At 42.0% G+C, this 14,390-nt stretch overlaps 1 protein-coding gene across 3 annotated transcripts in view; it reads right to left on the bottom strand.

The window, feature by feature from the left end:
* Positions 1-1,151: 1,151 nt before the first annotated feature.
* LOC118284777 (raftlin-like) overlaps positions 1,152-14,390 on the bottom strand; it is a 98,460-nt gene continuing 85,221 nt past the window's right edge. For all 3 annotated transcript variants that reach the window (XM_035607813.2, XM_035607810.2, XM_047329414.1), the window contains exons 8-10: positions 12,420-12,523; positions 7,067-7,142; positions 1,152-6,343 (exon numbers count right to left, since the gene is read on the bottom strand). In XM_035607813.2, the coding sequence (XP_035463706.1) occupies positions 5,687-6,343; positions 7,067-7,142; positions 12,420-12,523 (837 nt within the window). In that variant the 3' untranslated portion in view covers positions 1,152-5,686. The remainder of the gene's footprint in view (positions 6,344-7,066; positions 7,143-12,419; positions 12,524-14,390) is intronic.

The following is a 14,390-nucleotide window of genomic DNA, read 5'->3' on the forward strand; positions in this document are numbered from 1 at the left end:
ACTGGGAAGGCAGTTATAGCAATATAATATACATTCTTTACTGTCATTTACAAGTGTTCGCTCATTTGCAGTGTATCAAGAAATGCAAAGTCAAAGTAAAACATTTCTCAATCCAAACCACAGTACTACTGAATCTTTACAGTTATTGTTACAGTTGTGTCACCATGAACACAAAACTGTGTTTTCACACAATACTCACAAATGTCCATGTGTAAGATCAAACGGTTTCTGTTCGCTAGAATCATACCTCCTGTTTGTGGTGGCCAGTAAAACATCCTTTCATCATCGTCATCATCATCATCCTTCTGTATGCTTGCAATAGTTATAATTGTATAATCGATGATTGATTAATCGTTTAGGTCCAATCTCAAGCAAAGAATACAACAGTCGTGATTGTTAAAGCTCCACAAATGTGTTTTTCCTTGTCTTACATCATTGTGAACTGAAAATCATTAGGTTTGGACTTTTGATAGGAGAAAAAAAAGTAAGCCTGGATTTATCACTATTTTCAAATCATTCATAGACCAAACACTATTTAAAATAGAAAGTATTCAGCCTTCACTGTTATTGCATATTACATTTGTTCTTTCAATGTCTTTGACCGAATACTCATTTCTTCTTATTGTATATATATTTTGTAAATTCACATTTCATTCTATTATGTTTAATTGTTATCATTATTGTTCTTTTGTAATGTACAATACTTAACTTGCATATTATGGCTACCAAGCAGCTTCCGTGCTAAGGTGTTTCCACACGATTATACTTTTATAACCGGTGGGACCACAAACTTCTTGAATCTTCAATGATAATTGAAAAAAAGTTTTTATGGAGTAAATATGAGGCGTCAGTAGTCTGAGTTGTTTACATTCTTTCCCCAACAAAAGCACATTAAAAAAAACATATCTGAGTGTGGAGAGAGAAATTATTTCACCTGGCAAAAATAGCTTCAGCGTACATATGAACATCTGAATATGATTTTTAAGACAGACTTGAAAGGTCAGATCTTGAACGAAAGCATAATGCCTGGAAAAAAAAAGAAAGAAAAGAAAAGCTTGGCGCTTGAACATCTAAGTTGCTTTTAATAGCAGCTGCCTCAACGAGCAGAGGCTGAATTCCCTTTGACAAAGAAGAAGCAAAGAACACGTGTACACATTAAATATAAATCATTTTTATAATATACAAATTGTACAGATGTCATGAACAATAGGAATGTGGACATACTCAGGATTGCAGAGATAAGGAATACTTCTTGTTCACTGCTAGGCAAGTGACAACAGCACATGATCAAAGATACTCAACATTCAAGATGGCAGCTGAGGTGATAAAAACTCTAACATCAGAGACCAAGAGAATCCTAAGAATACATTTTCCAAGAAGCTAAAGTGACAACACAGAAGAAAAAAAAAATGATGGCATCCTTTTTTATCATGTTCTGTCATTTCTTCTCTACCCATTTGCACATCATAGTAGCACACAGGAAATGAACCACTACATTTTTTATTTAACAGCATTACCATGAACGATTGCACCAGCATCACTACTGAGGCTCAGAGACAATTATGCTGATATAATACAGGAAACTGTCTATATATATATCATATATATATTTAAAACAAATGAGCAGAGGGCTGCAAATGTATATTAAGGTCTAACATTAGACAAAGGTCTCCTTCTTTTCACGGACGGATAAGTTAACATGGTTCAGCATCATTTAACTGATAGAGTGTCAGATCCTGCCTCGCTTTTCTCTCCCTGTCTGTGTTTTTTCCTTTTTTCTCTCTCTGTAATACCAGAAAAAAAAAAAAAATCACAATTACCCACAGACCCTAGAGTGTACTCATGTCAGAGGTCAGACTGCACTGCAACCAATCAGCCCTTATCAGGGAGGGTCGGCCTCAGATCGGACGGACGGCTATATGGCCGGTTGTAACTTCTGTCAAGGTGACGATCATCCATGTTTGTGGATGTTTAAAGATTTTCTAAACTCTGCTCTTCTATAAGGACACACTGGAATATGATCAGTCTGTTTTCAGGATGCCAGAGGGGAATAAATGTCAGAGGTTCAGAAAAACAGAAAGAAAAGGAGAGAGACAGCAGCACTGAAATAAATTCATCTTCGTAAAACAGATAGATGACAGCTAAAATGTTTATCTTGATGCCGTGGAGAATGAAGAAATTGATTAAATCTGATTAAATAAGTTGACCAGGATTCAGTGGGGAAATTTCTCAAATATTCATGGAGATCTTGTCAGCTATCAAAAGGCGTATTTTGGTATTGCCTTTCATAATTCATATTTGTCACATCTGACAAAAGTGTGAAAGTGACAGCTGAGTGTTATTGGCTCCCCAGCAGCATTAAATATTTCTTGAATACAATAAGTGCTTATTAAAGCTCAAACAGCTGAAAGCTTTAAAAAAAAAAAGAAAGTAAAGAAATACCACAGAGAAAATTATGATATAAATTCATATCTTAATTCTATATCAGAGTGGTTATTTGTCATGTGCTCGTGCAAACTCCTGTGTACAGCTGTGGAAAATTCATTCCGGCTCAAATATGACCCTTGACCTTGTCTGCCGTTCGTGACGAACTCACGCTCGCAGATCTGGGCTCCGTCTGGCGGAGGCCGAGAGGACAAGGACCACATGTTTCAGGAGGTCAAGCGCGCTGCGACCCCGTGGTTTCAAACCAACAACAGCCCTCGGGAGGTAGCTCGAAGCGTCAGTCAGAAACACAGTTTTGCGCGCTTTAGCGGAACAGCAGAGGCAACACAAAGCCCATAATAAAACAAATCTCTCGATTCAAAAACAGAACATTCACAATTATAATAGTAAAAAAAAAAAAAGAATCTTAAAAATAAATCCAAAACACATTATCTTCATTTATTTAGACAAACAAATCTTTATCCCCTCACTGTGAATTCCAGTAATTTAAAAACAGGGAACAACAGCTTCAAAATACCAACACTGACTGTAGCAAAACCTTCCTGTTTGACTATGACAAACATATAACACTGAAATCACCATTGTGCCTCTAAAGGGCATTTCTAATAGCAGGTTTGTGGGCCATTTACAGTATAGTAATAAGGCTACACTGGTCACAGTTTATACTCTAATCTACACAAAAAAAAAAACAACATTCGCGATTTTACATTGAAAAAATCTCAGCGGTGGGTGGATTCATTCCCCCCCCCCCAAAAACGGAGAGCACTTAACTAATCACGAATCAATCTTACTTGTATGTAATTGAAGAATTTCACCTCCTGAAAGGAGATGTTCTTCATGACCAAGGTATCATCTATTCTCATAAAACCAAAGATCCAAATGATGACAAATTATAGTCTATATAGAGCAAGACAGTTTACGTTCTTGATCAACCGATTGTTAAGATTTCAAGAAATAGGTTTTCTGACATATTTCATGAAGTGTGTCGAAATTCTTGGCAAAATGTAGCATTTTTAACACATAATGATCCTCCTCCGTGCAAATGATGTGCTACGACATCACCGTTAAATTGAAAGGCGATTTTTTTGCCGTCAATACAACCCCCAGTATGTGACCCCGAGCATGATTCCTGACAGATACTCCACTAACAAAATACATTAGTGAGCTAATGAGAGCCCTACATCGAACGTCTCCACCTCCCCTCTTCACATTCCCCTTTCTTAAATGGAAATGCAATGAAACAGCACATTATGACTTGGTTATTGTCAGAAATGATGTCTGGTAAGAGGTGCTTGGAGCTGGAGGTACAAATAATGAAAGAAATCTCTACGGGGGATGTGGAATGCAAATGGATGTTTCCGTAAATGAGCCTATTAATTTCTTTTTATTTGACTCTCTGGTCTTTCTCGTTCAAGGCTCAACCCCTTCCTTTGTCTCATGTTCTCCCAGTCTTTCAATTTACTGGGTGCGAGCAAACATCAGGCGTCCACCCTGACCACACAGCTTAACCTTGTTTCCACACTGAGACGTGCTTTTTGTCTGTGGCCTTTGACTGGAAATGTGATTAAAAATGCAACTTTGCGTAGAAAATAAACCCCTCACCGCTCAATGTACGACTTCTGCCCTTGAGCTGCAAACATTCCGCTGAATTTCACATCCTTATCTAACTTGGCTTTGAATATGGAACATTCTGTATGCAAGGTGAGCTCAGCACACCTCACCAAAGAGTGATTATCGGCTCTCTTTGAAGCACTTGACGGCTTAGAGCTCAGCGTAAACAATTACTGTATCTCTCCACCCTACTTTGGATTGCCTGTCGCAACAAACGCCTTTCCCATCACCTCTACCAGTGTTCTCCTCCAAGTTCCCTCCACATCGCAACTTGCTATGGTGCACAGAACGGAGGAGCAGGAAATGGTGGTACAGTCTGGGGTCACATGGGACACTTTTCTGCCCTCTCACTGTGTGTATCTCGTGTGTATATCACGAGGCAGGCCTGTGTCTAGTCTGGATTTCTGCCTCTTGGATTGTGGAACTGACTTCCGACGGCTTCCAGAAAACTGGGATGAGCTGCTCAAATTGTCAGGTACCTCTTGTAAAGTAGACGCTGTGACTCCCGGACAAGACAAGAAGAGCTGAAGGGGGTAGGTTGGGAGGTCTCGAACTTTTTCTTCAAAAGCAATTGGCCTTAAAGGAACATAGCTGATGTTCTTTCAGGCTTGACTTGATATAATCTCCTCTCCCCCCATAAAGGCCTGGTCACATCAGAAAGCATTCCAGTGTCTTTGCCAACTTTCAGACATACTGTCGCGGCTATTTGCACAAGCTAGCTGGTGAACTAACTGCTAACAAGCGAGCATGACTTATTCTTAATAACTCTAATATCTTTTTCTATTTTCTCTGTATTGGGACATTTAATCCGGTGTACACCCTTTCATTCAATAAAGATTTATTGAAGTGGTAATATGCTCAGACTAGCTTACACAAAAATCATATTTGTACAGTCTCCTGTCTTATAATGATCTACAAACCATTCCACTATTGTTTTTACGCTGACAGGGGGGGGGGTTAAAATAGGTTGATATTGCAACACAGCTAATAAAATATGTTAGCCTCCTCCATTTTTGACTTTCTTTCGGTCAAGAGCACAAACTTGGATGACAAACTCTACTAAATTCGAACTTGGTGCAAAGAATTACAGCTGAATTGCTTTGCCTCCGAGAACAAATCCATTGATCGCCATCTTGTTTCTACTCTGTAGCACTTTGAGATTGCTTTTAGCAATGAAAAGTGCTCTATAAATGCAATTTATTATTATTTGAATTTACTGATTTCAATGCAAAATGTTGCTGTTTGAAGTACTGATGTGACCAGGTCTTTGAATTATTGTCCAAAAACATAATCTCATCCTGTTCGATCATGGCAACCTCGCCGTCGCACGGCAATCCAGTTTTTCCAGTGACTCCACATTGACCGTCGCGCTCCAGCATTGCCCGTTTTGGATATATACATTCAATATGTGTGGTTATACAGTAGGACTGATGTCTGCACTAACATGAAATCATTCTGTAGCTACACTTTGGCAGGTTGGGGGGAAATCATCCATCCAAGATGGCAGGTTGGGACGATGCTGCAGCGGTGGGGGTCAAAGCCCCGATAATCTGGATCAGGGACAACACTGTGAACCAGATTTTACGTAGGGGAATTTGAGAGGTAGGATGGGGCAAAAGCCTGACAAGAGCTACTCTTGAGTTTCCTCTGGGCTTTGATTGGTCAGGGTGGCCTGCGAATCTGCCACAATCTCCTTGGCGATGACCTCCACACCCGGCTCCTCTGTCTTGTGTTTGATCGCATTCTCTTCGCCCTCATCTTTCTCCTCATCCGCAGCCACACCGTTTTCGATCACAGCCTCAACTTCTGCACCGCCCTTCTCCTCCTTTTCTTTGGTCTCGTTCTCTGCTCCAACAGTCGCAACCGATTCTGCCACTTCCTGGACTTCTCTGTTTTCTAAAGGCTCTCCATTCTCCTTTGATCCCTCTCCGTCCAATGTGACTTCTACGTCTTCTTCTCCTTCTGCGCCACTTCCTGCTCCTTTGTCTTCCGTCTCTGTTCCTCCCTCCTTCTGTTCGACAGTCTCTATGCTGATCTCAACCCCGTCATCAATCTTTCCATCTTCCTCACACCTCGATTCCCTTTCTTTCACTGTCCCACTTTCTCTCACTGCATTCTCTCTGTCCTCCCTACTCTTGTCTTCCTCTTTCTCAAACTTTTCTCTGTCATCAAGAATCTTGGGGTCTTCTGCCTCCTTCTCGCTTTTTGTTTTTTTCTTCCTCTTGTTCTTGGCTGTGTCTTTAATGCAGTTCTTGTTGGACTTGCTTCGGGGCTTGAAGATCAGTTTCTGAAACATTTACATTATTAGCATGTTAGTGGAATGCATTCTAAGTCTTCACACATGCTTGTGGGCACAACACTGACTGAGACTTAATTAAGAATAGATCACAGTGGATTCAAAATTGCACTGGGATTACGAGCGAATTCAAATGAGTCTCGCCGATGCAGAGAAGGAAATTGGGGCCATTTTGCGGGGCGTTATTGGTGGCCTCCAGGCCTTTAGTCTGACCAAACAAGCAGTGAAAACATTTAATGCAACATGTCCTCAATTACTTGAACAACTTTTGCAAAAGTGCAAAGAGATAAGCTGCACAGAAACGGGGCGAATCTTGTTCGGTTTGCTGAAGTCTTAGGGCATATTAAACTTGTTGTTGTGGTGGCAGTTAAAATTCGGGTCACAGAAAGTATCAACACGGACTCATTCCACTGTGGAGAAAAGGTTAGCTTAGGAGGTTATCACCACTATTCAGGGTCGCCAAGAAAGCATTACCAAAGCCTGCTCCCCCAAAACAACACTTCTCTGTTGCTGAAGAATTCATGACATCTCAAACAGAGAGGAGTTTCTCCACATTTGTCCGGAGCTGTGTGTGTTTGTCTACGTAAAACAAAAACAGCTGTGGAATCGGAGGTGGCAGGAGGTGATGTTGGCTTTGGATGCATGGGGAGCAGGTGACTGGTGGGAGACTTCACACTGGCCAAGAAATACATGGAGGAATGCGAGGTCGTGTACCTTGGCTTCCCTCCTCTTCCGGCCCAACACGGGTCTTTGCAGGAAAACAATCTGTTTGGTGGACAGACTCCCGTCGCTGAAGGATGGGGAGAATCAAAGGGAAGAGAAAATCAGTGGAAAATGTAGGCAATTCAACAAGATTGAGATCATTTCATTTTTCTCAGATCAAGCGTGGGTCTTTTGGCACCAATCTATTAAGAAAAGGTTCAAAATAACGAGAGAATGAGAGACTGGATGCTTTCCCACAAGCTTTTCTAGAAAAGGAACTGACAGATTCTTCATTCTTCGTTGTGTTTTGAAAAAACGCGACAGATAATGCAAGTACACGTGTGCAAATCACACGAGTTAAATCCTGGGAGGACACCGAGTGATCCACACTCTTACTGACCTCACATCAGACGGCTGGCCTCCGCTCATGCTTCACTCTCTTATCTGACAGGTTGAGGATAAAAGGCTACGTTTGGGGGGGGGCCCAAACTCTTTCCCGCTGTCGCCAGTCAGTATCATTTTCAGTCACAGCTCACATTGCTACGAGGCTGGTTATGCCTAAATGTCGTTGGGCAACTTGTGAGCATCTTCTACTTCTCAAAACGCATACATCTTCATTTTTTTCCTTAATTCCCCCCCCCCCCCAAAAAAAATAATCCCCCATCTCATGCACATGCCACTCTCCTGTGTTCTGAGAAGGATAATCTGCACAAGTGCTCACGCTCACGGATTAATCGCGGCAGGAAATACACAGTTATTTCTGAGTGGGCTTCCTGTCTCTCACGCTTACTCTCTGTCGTCTGCTCGTCTTTGTCATAAACAGCCCCCCCCCTCCGCCCTTTTTTGTGCCCCCACTAACTGGCTGCTCGCTGAGTTTCACCTCTCTGCTTTTATCCCTTGTGATGTGTGCGTCTGATGTTTGACAGTTTTATTGTTTGTTTCTGCTTTATTCCTTCTATTTCTCTTTCGCTATCATTGGACATGGCTTAAAAGAAGATACAGTATGTGGTCCTGCTGCTATCTGACACAAGTCCAATAACACACGCGCACACACACACACACAAGAGGTAACATGCTGTCTAAAGGTAAGATGCCCGCTCAACCTTGCACGTGAGGAAAGATGACCGGTTTATGATCGCTGCAGAACCCTAAAAGCCGGCTACAAATCTTCCCCTTTCTCAACATCAAATGGACATCGAGCCTCCTCCAGCACAAGGCTCACTCTCTAAGCCCGCCACAGCCTCTTTTTCCCATCACCTCCTTCCCTCCACCATTCATCCATACGCTATTTTCTGGGCTGGCAAGGATGCCGGGCGGCTTCCTGGCGAATCAAAGCCGAAATTTGACTGCAGTTCCCGGCAAAAGCCCCAGCTCGTGAAGTTGGAAAGGAGTGGGTTACTTAGAAAATGACAGGCATTATTACTGAACCTGCTCTGGGCTGTTAGTGTCAGCCGCACTATTATAACTGGAACATATAAAAGCAATGCGTCTATTCATGGGTGAATGAATACACTTGAAATAAAAATTAAAAACGGACACATGGCAACCATTGTAATCTTTCTTCCAAACAACTGGGTTTAAAACTCTTTAATCTATCGATCACTATTCAGACTCCACATCTTTCTGAACCGTCTTGTTTCTTTGCTTTACGTTCAGAGGAATTCGCATTTACTGTAGCTGTAAATGGCTGTAAAATGTAATTACCATCTACATTAATTGAACGCGGCGAACACGAGCGCATGCTCTGACACAACTACATGAATTAATGTTGCGTGGAGAAGCCGGCGAGCACCAGTTAGCATTAATTTCAGACCTCGCTGGGATCACTGACACTTATCCGACCCCCTCCAGATGAAGTGCAGCCTGCAAACACTCAGACCCCACACAAAGCGTGCATTTGCAGATTTGCGATGTAAAAAACGAAGGAGTCGACATCACAAAAACAAGTGTAATGAGTATTGCTAATCTGAAAAAGATCATCAACCATTATTTCGTTTTTTGGCGTAATGTTTTTCCAGGCACGGGAGAGAAATGAGCTGCGTCTTGTACTGTATCTAGGCCGATTCTGATTAATTAGCCATGTTGTGCTGTTGCGTTGTGGCATTTTGAAATAGAGGAGGGCGGGAGGGGGGGAAAAACAAAGGATGAAAATAGAGAGGTAATTAATCAGCTGTGTTCTGTAAGAGCAGCAAACACGAGCAGCTGACTGAGGTACAGAGCACACCATCAGTCAGTGCATGGGAATACTACATGCACACTTCATCAGTATGACACGTTGCAACATTAAAGTTAAAGGACTCCCATTTTTCAAGTCTATCTCAAAAGAATATTTACATATTGAAAGAGTTATTGGTGGATATCTACAGTTGTCAAATCTCAGCAGTCTGATGCTGACAAATCACGTGAGGCTCCAAAGTTACAGTCTACGCTGTATGAAATTCCCTTTTTGTGCTTTCCTCCCTGAGTTGCAGCAGAAAGTGGGAATTTTGGTTCTAAAATGACCATAGATTTGGAAGATAACCACCTGATTCTTCCGATATTAGTTCCACCTATTTCTGCTCCTCATATTAGACATCATTTTCCAACAGTTCAGGCATTGAAAGTGCTGTTGGGGATGTCTTTACGTCTTTATTGCCTGCATCATGGGCATGCAGCCACCCAAAGCACAGTTGGGCATGTGAGACGTGAACCTCTAATCCTCAAGGAGAACATCCCTCCAAATTGTAACGGTGACTACTTGTTAAACTGCCGTGTCTCGTTTCCTACAAGTTCAATAAAAAAGAGGAGACGTGTGGGTGGAGGATTGTTTGAATCCAAGCTGAGCAATGGAAGAAACAGGCAATGGAAGTAAACAGTGAAGTCTCTAAATGCGAATGTGTAACAAGTAATTGATGAACACTTTCAACGCTGGTCGAACATGCACCGAAGTCCGGACATTTCCCTGAAACGTTTCCGGAGTCGCTGTATGTGAGAACGCAAAAACGTCCGCAAATATTGCTCCGGACATTTTTAGGGAACATTTCCTACCAGCCCCCCTAGTGAAATTTCCGGAAAATGTCAGATTGAGCCCACGTGAGAATACTGCAGGAAAATCTCTGGATGAACTCGTCTGGATATTGCGGAAATGTTCCTTCTGTTGTAGATGCGTCTGACCTGGACCAACTCCAGCTGCGTTCTTCATATATGAACAGCAAACTTTGTTAATATCGCAAAGAATTATGCATTTAATACTTTTTATATTTATCCTTTGGACTAATAAATATTTATATTTAATACATTATTTACTGTGTTGCACCGATACTGACAAGCTAATCTGACAGTTACTACACTGTAGTGAATTCAGTTTCCTTGTTACTGTGCCACTTCACTGTTACAATATTTATTCTTAAGCTCTTGTTTATGAAATCTCATATTTTTTCTGTCTCTATCATTATTTAATTGTCACAAGTGTATGAAGCAAAGATTTCAAAGCCCGGCTGCTGTCTTCTCTGGAGGTGTGTTTAGTTTGCTGCATGGCTTTATGCACATAAGGACTAATTATCTGATTGTCATCAGTGTGACTCATTACTTGATTGCAACAGTCAAAGAAGAAGCAGGTCTGTTTGAATATGAAAGCCTTTGACTGTATCTGTTTTTTCGCTGTGTTTCATTACGGTTGGGTTGTTCCTCAGACTGGAGTGAAGTGTCACAGAGAGCCGGGCAGGAACAGAGTGAGGCGTCTGACGTGTACTGCACATCCTCGGCACGATGAGGAACAAATTCTGCTTGTTAGTGTGTCCGAGAACATGCGAGGCCTTTGACCGTAAGCGGATGTACACTCATAAAGCAGCCATGAGTCAGCGTGAGCTTAACCGAAGGAACCATCACATTTCTGTGAGGAGATTTTCCACCGAAAGTCAGAGCTGCTGCGGCTGCTCGGCCTCAAAGTTCAGCCCTAAACTGACACAGAATTAGGTCAACGTCTTTCTAAAACTGTCATTTCTTTCACCAGTAACTTGAGCTGACAAAGTGTGGGTGTAATAGTTTACACTGGGTTCCTGTTTTCACAGGAATACTTTAGGTCCTGCACAATTTCCTTCCCTGCAGCAAATTAGAAGATGTGGCATTTTTTCATTATCATTTTTTTTCTCTCTCACAGAACTTAAAATAAATACATTTTAAAAATGCTGAAAAACGTGACTTTCACTTTTCCTTTTTATTCAGTTTTATTGTATTTTAGTTGTATTCGTTTCTCTTTTGAAATCCTTCTTTAATTTGCCTTTTATATTGCAATTTTATGTCTCATATGAAGCACTTTGAGTCTTGTTGATGCAAAAACCTTCCCTTGCCTTGAGCGGTGAAAGACTTTTACTTATAACTGAGTTATTTTTTACATTGTGCTTTCATTTCTGTAAATTCTGTTTCATGGTGTGTTTCATGTGCTTTACATATTTTTTTCACTGGACAGACGCAATTCTTCTGCGAAGGGAAACAGGCAGATAATAGGCCTCAATGTGAGATTAGGTTTTAGCAACACTAAAATAGTAAAAAATATAATTTAAGAATTTATATCGTTCATTTCAGTTTTTATGTTTTAGTCTATTCGATCCTGAATATAATGGAATTTAACGTGGCTTTTTTTTTACCATAATCAATAAAAATTTGTTGTAAGTGATAACAGACCTATATAGAAATCAATTACAAATATAAAAACACTTAAATACGTATCAGTACACATATGCATAAGTACTAACCCTCTTGGGCATAGGACACACTTTAAACATTACTGGTGAGATCAAGCCTTCCTCGTGTGTCTTTGCATCTGAAGTTTCTTTCTCGTGTTCCCCTGTGTACTGTGGGTTCCTGTTTTATTTTCACATTGACATTGTCTTCCTTCTTTTACCTGTGTCTCGCTGTCGGTCATTTCACTCTTTCTTGAGTTTTCCGCCCTTGTGATTGTCTGCACCCGTTCCTATAATGTTGTTTCCCCTGTGTTCTATTATCCCTGCCTCCCCTGTGTATGTAGTGTCTGTGCTTCCCTTTGTCGGCTCGTCTGCTCTGTTCTGCTTCCCCCATGATGTCTCCTGTTATATTCAGCTGCGTTAGGGGCTTCGCTCCTTGTGTTTTTACTGAGTTTTAGAGTCTGGATTACCTGTGTTACATCAAGTTGTTCTGTTGCCTTCAAACAACTGTAAGTCCGGCTTCGTTCTATTCAAATTTACTTTCATCCTCCCTGCTCTGCGTCTGCACTTGGATCCTGCTCCAACCTAACCTGACACACAGTGGCTCGTAGAGGATGTTGTTGCAGTTCCCAGTGGCTGCCAACAGGGGTCGTTATTGGTCATCGATTACTTAATGCCCCATTTATAGTCAAACGGAGGATTACCTGTTAGTCTTGATTACAGGAGTTGGCAGCACACACGTGAGTCTCCATCCGTATGTAGCAAGCGACTGCAGCAGAGGAACATAATCAGCCTTCACCTGTAAACCCTGTGGAGAAAACAAGACGTCCATTAGAACCCACAGTCAACTCAAACAGCTCTGTACCTGCACATAGTCACTATCCGTCTTCCACTACATATACAGTACAATGAACAGTATCCATGCATATTATGTAGCTGAGTATACGCTCACTGCTGTGATTACAGCTGTGAAGCAACAACATATGAGATGTAATCAGGCGCTGTCAGGTTCATTCAAATCTCATTTAAAAAAAAGTCTGCACACAAACATTTATATAATGTGCGCGTGCAGCCTGAGACGTTGTCCTCGACAGTGGGAAGAATGAAAACCCGAGACGTCGATCTACTGAAAGGCGCAGGCTGCCAAGTGTCAAGACGGCAACCGTCTCTATTAATGACAAGTGTTTGTCGGTAAGTCCTTGAGTAAACAGACAGCTCATATGAAACTGCTCACGTAGTGGTGAACATTCTATTGCTGTTTGTGCCATTAAGGTGCCATCGAATGAGCCACAGCCGCATTGTCTCAGTGACGGATTCAAATCAAGAATGGATGGCGCACAAAACTTTAAATGCGTGTTTTGACTTGGGGACGAAGAGTTATTCAGAGTGAAATGCACACGTGTGACTTGAAGCTATTTCAGAACACAGACACACACACACACACACACACACACACACACAGAACAAAAAGTCTCAGAATTCAGGCCGTTGCTGGATTTTACATAAATCCCAGACCGTTACCATTGTCGGTGCAGGTATGAGAACTGATTTGAGTCGAGACGGCGGTGAACATGAGCCAACCGCACCACAGGGACTATTCATAGCGCACTGATCAACTGTTCGAGAACAGAGGCTCGTGAATACAATCACACCTGCACAGGCTACTTTAGTCTTCGCTGCACTGCGAAGTGTGAAAATCCTCTCTAATTAAAGCTGCACCCGCCAAAAGGGTTCATGTGGATATTCTGAACAACCGCCATCATCCGCCTCTATCACAGAGAGGCCGCCCCCCCAACAATTGTTGCTCCGTAGCTGCAGTACTTTAATACTGCCATTACCCCCTACTTCTAATTCTGCAGCTGGATCCAGTGGGCAGTCACAGGCTACAGAGAGAATGGAAAAGAGACAGAGGGGCTGATCAGCATGCAGTGCCCATTGTCTGCCCTGAGACAGACTTTCAAATCAAAACCCTTAAACCCACTCCACCGTGCAGCGCCTCATTTTTCTTCCACAGATTTGTATTGACCAAGATGACAGGACTCGCACAAACAGACCCAAAGCAGTCGCATATTAAGTTGCGGGTCGCACGGGGCTAATCGTTAGAATACAAGACATTATTTACACGAGCATTACTTTCCAGGTTCCAACGGGGATTGGTGCATCTCCATTTTTTTTCGGGGTGGTTTATGTTGGAACAACTCCCAGAAACATGCTCTCACACTCTTCCAAAGCCTTCCCAGAAAGTAAATTTAGAAATATTTTTTTTCCTGTAATGGCTTGCTGTTCTTTGGAGTAGGTGAGAGTTTATCACAGTTCCCCGAGTGTGGCTCTCAACTTTCCCTGACTTGTCATGCAAGGCCACCTAGTGCTTCGTCAGCACTCCGGCACCAACCTGAGAGTGTAAAAAAAGGAAAAAGAGCAGTCACCTCGCCATCTTTGTCTTCGATGTTATCTGAGAGAAGTGGGATCGCAATCGCTGTACCCAAAACGTCACGCCGTTTAACTCGTGTGCACCTTGGTCCATACGCCGTGCTCAAAGGCATCTCAGCAGGGAGGAATAGAAGGCAGTTTTCCCAGCCGATGTTGAGAGGTAAAACAACAATTTCAAAGGTAAAAACACATTTAAATCTTAGCATTTTTGCAGCCTGACCTCCTCTCTGTCATTTTCGGGAACG

The sequence above is a fragment of the Scophthalmus maximus genome, chromosome 20 (assembly GCF_022379125.1).
Source record: "Scophthalmus maximus strain ysfricsl-2021 chromosome 20, ASM2237912v1, whole genome shotgun sequence".
Taxonomy (NCBI): Eukaryota; Metazoa; Chordata; class Actinopteri; order Pleuronectiformes; family Scophthalmidae; genus Scophthalmus; species Scophthalmus maximus.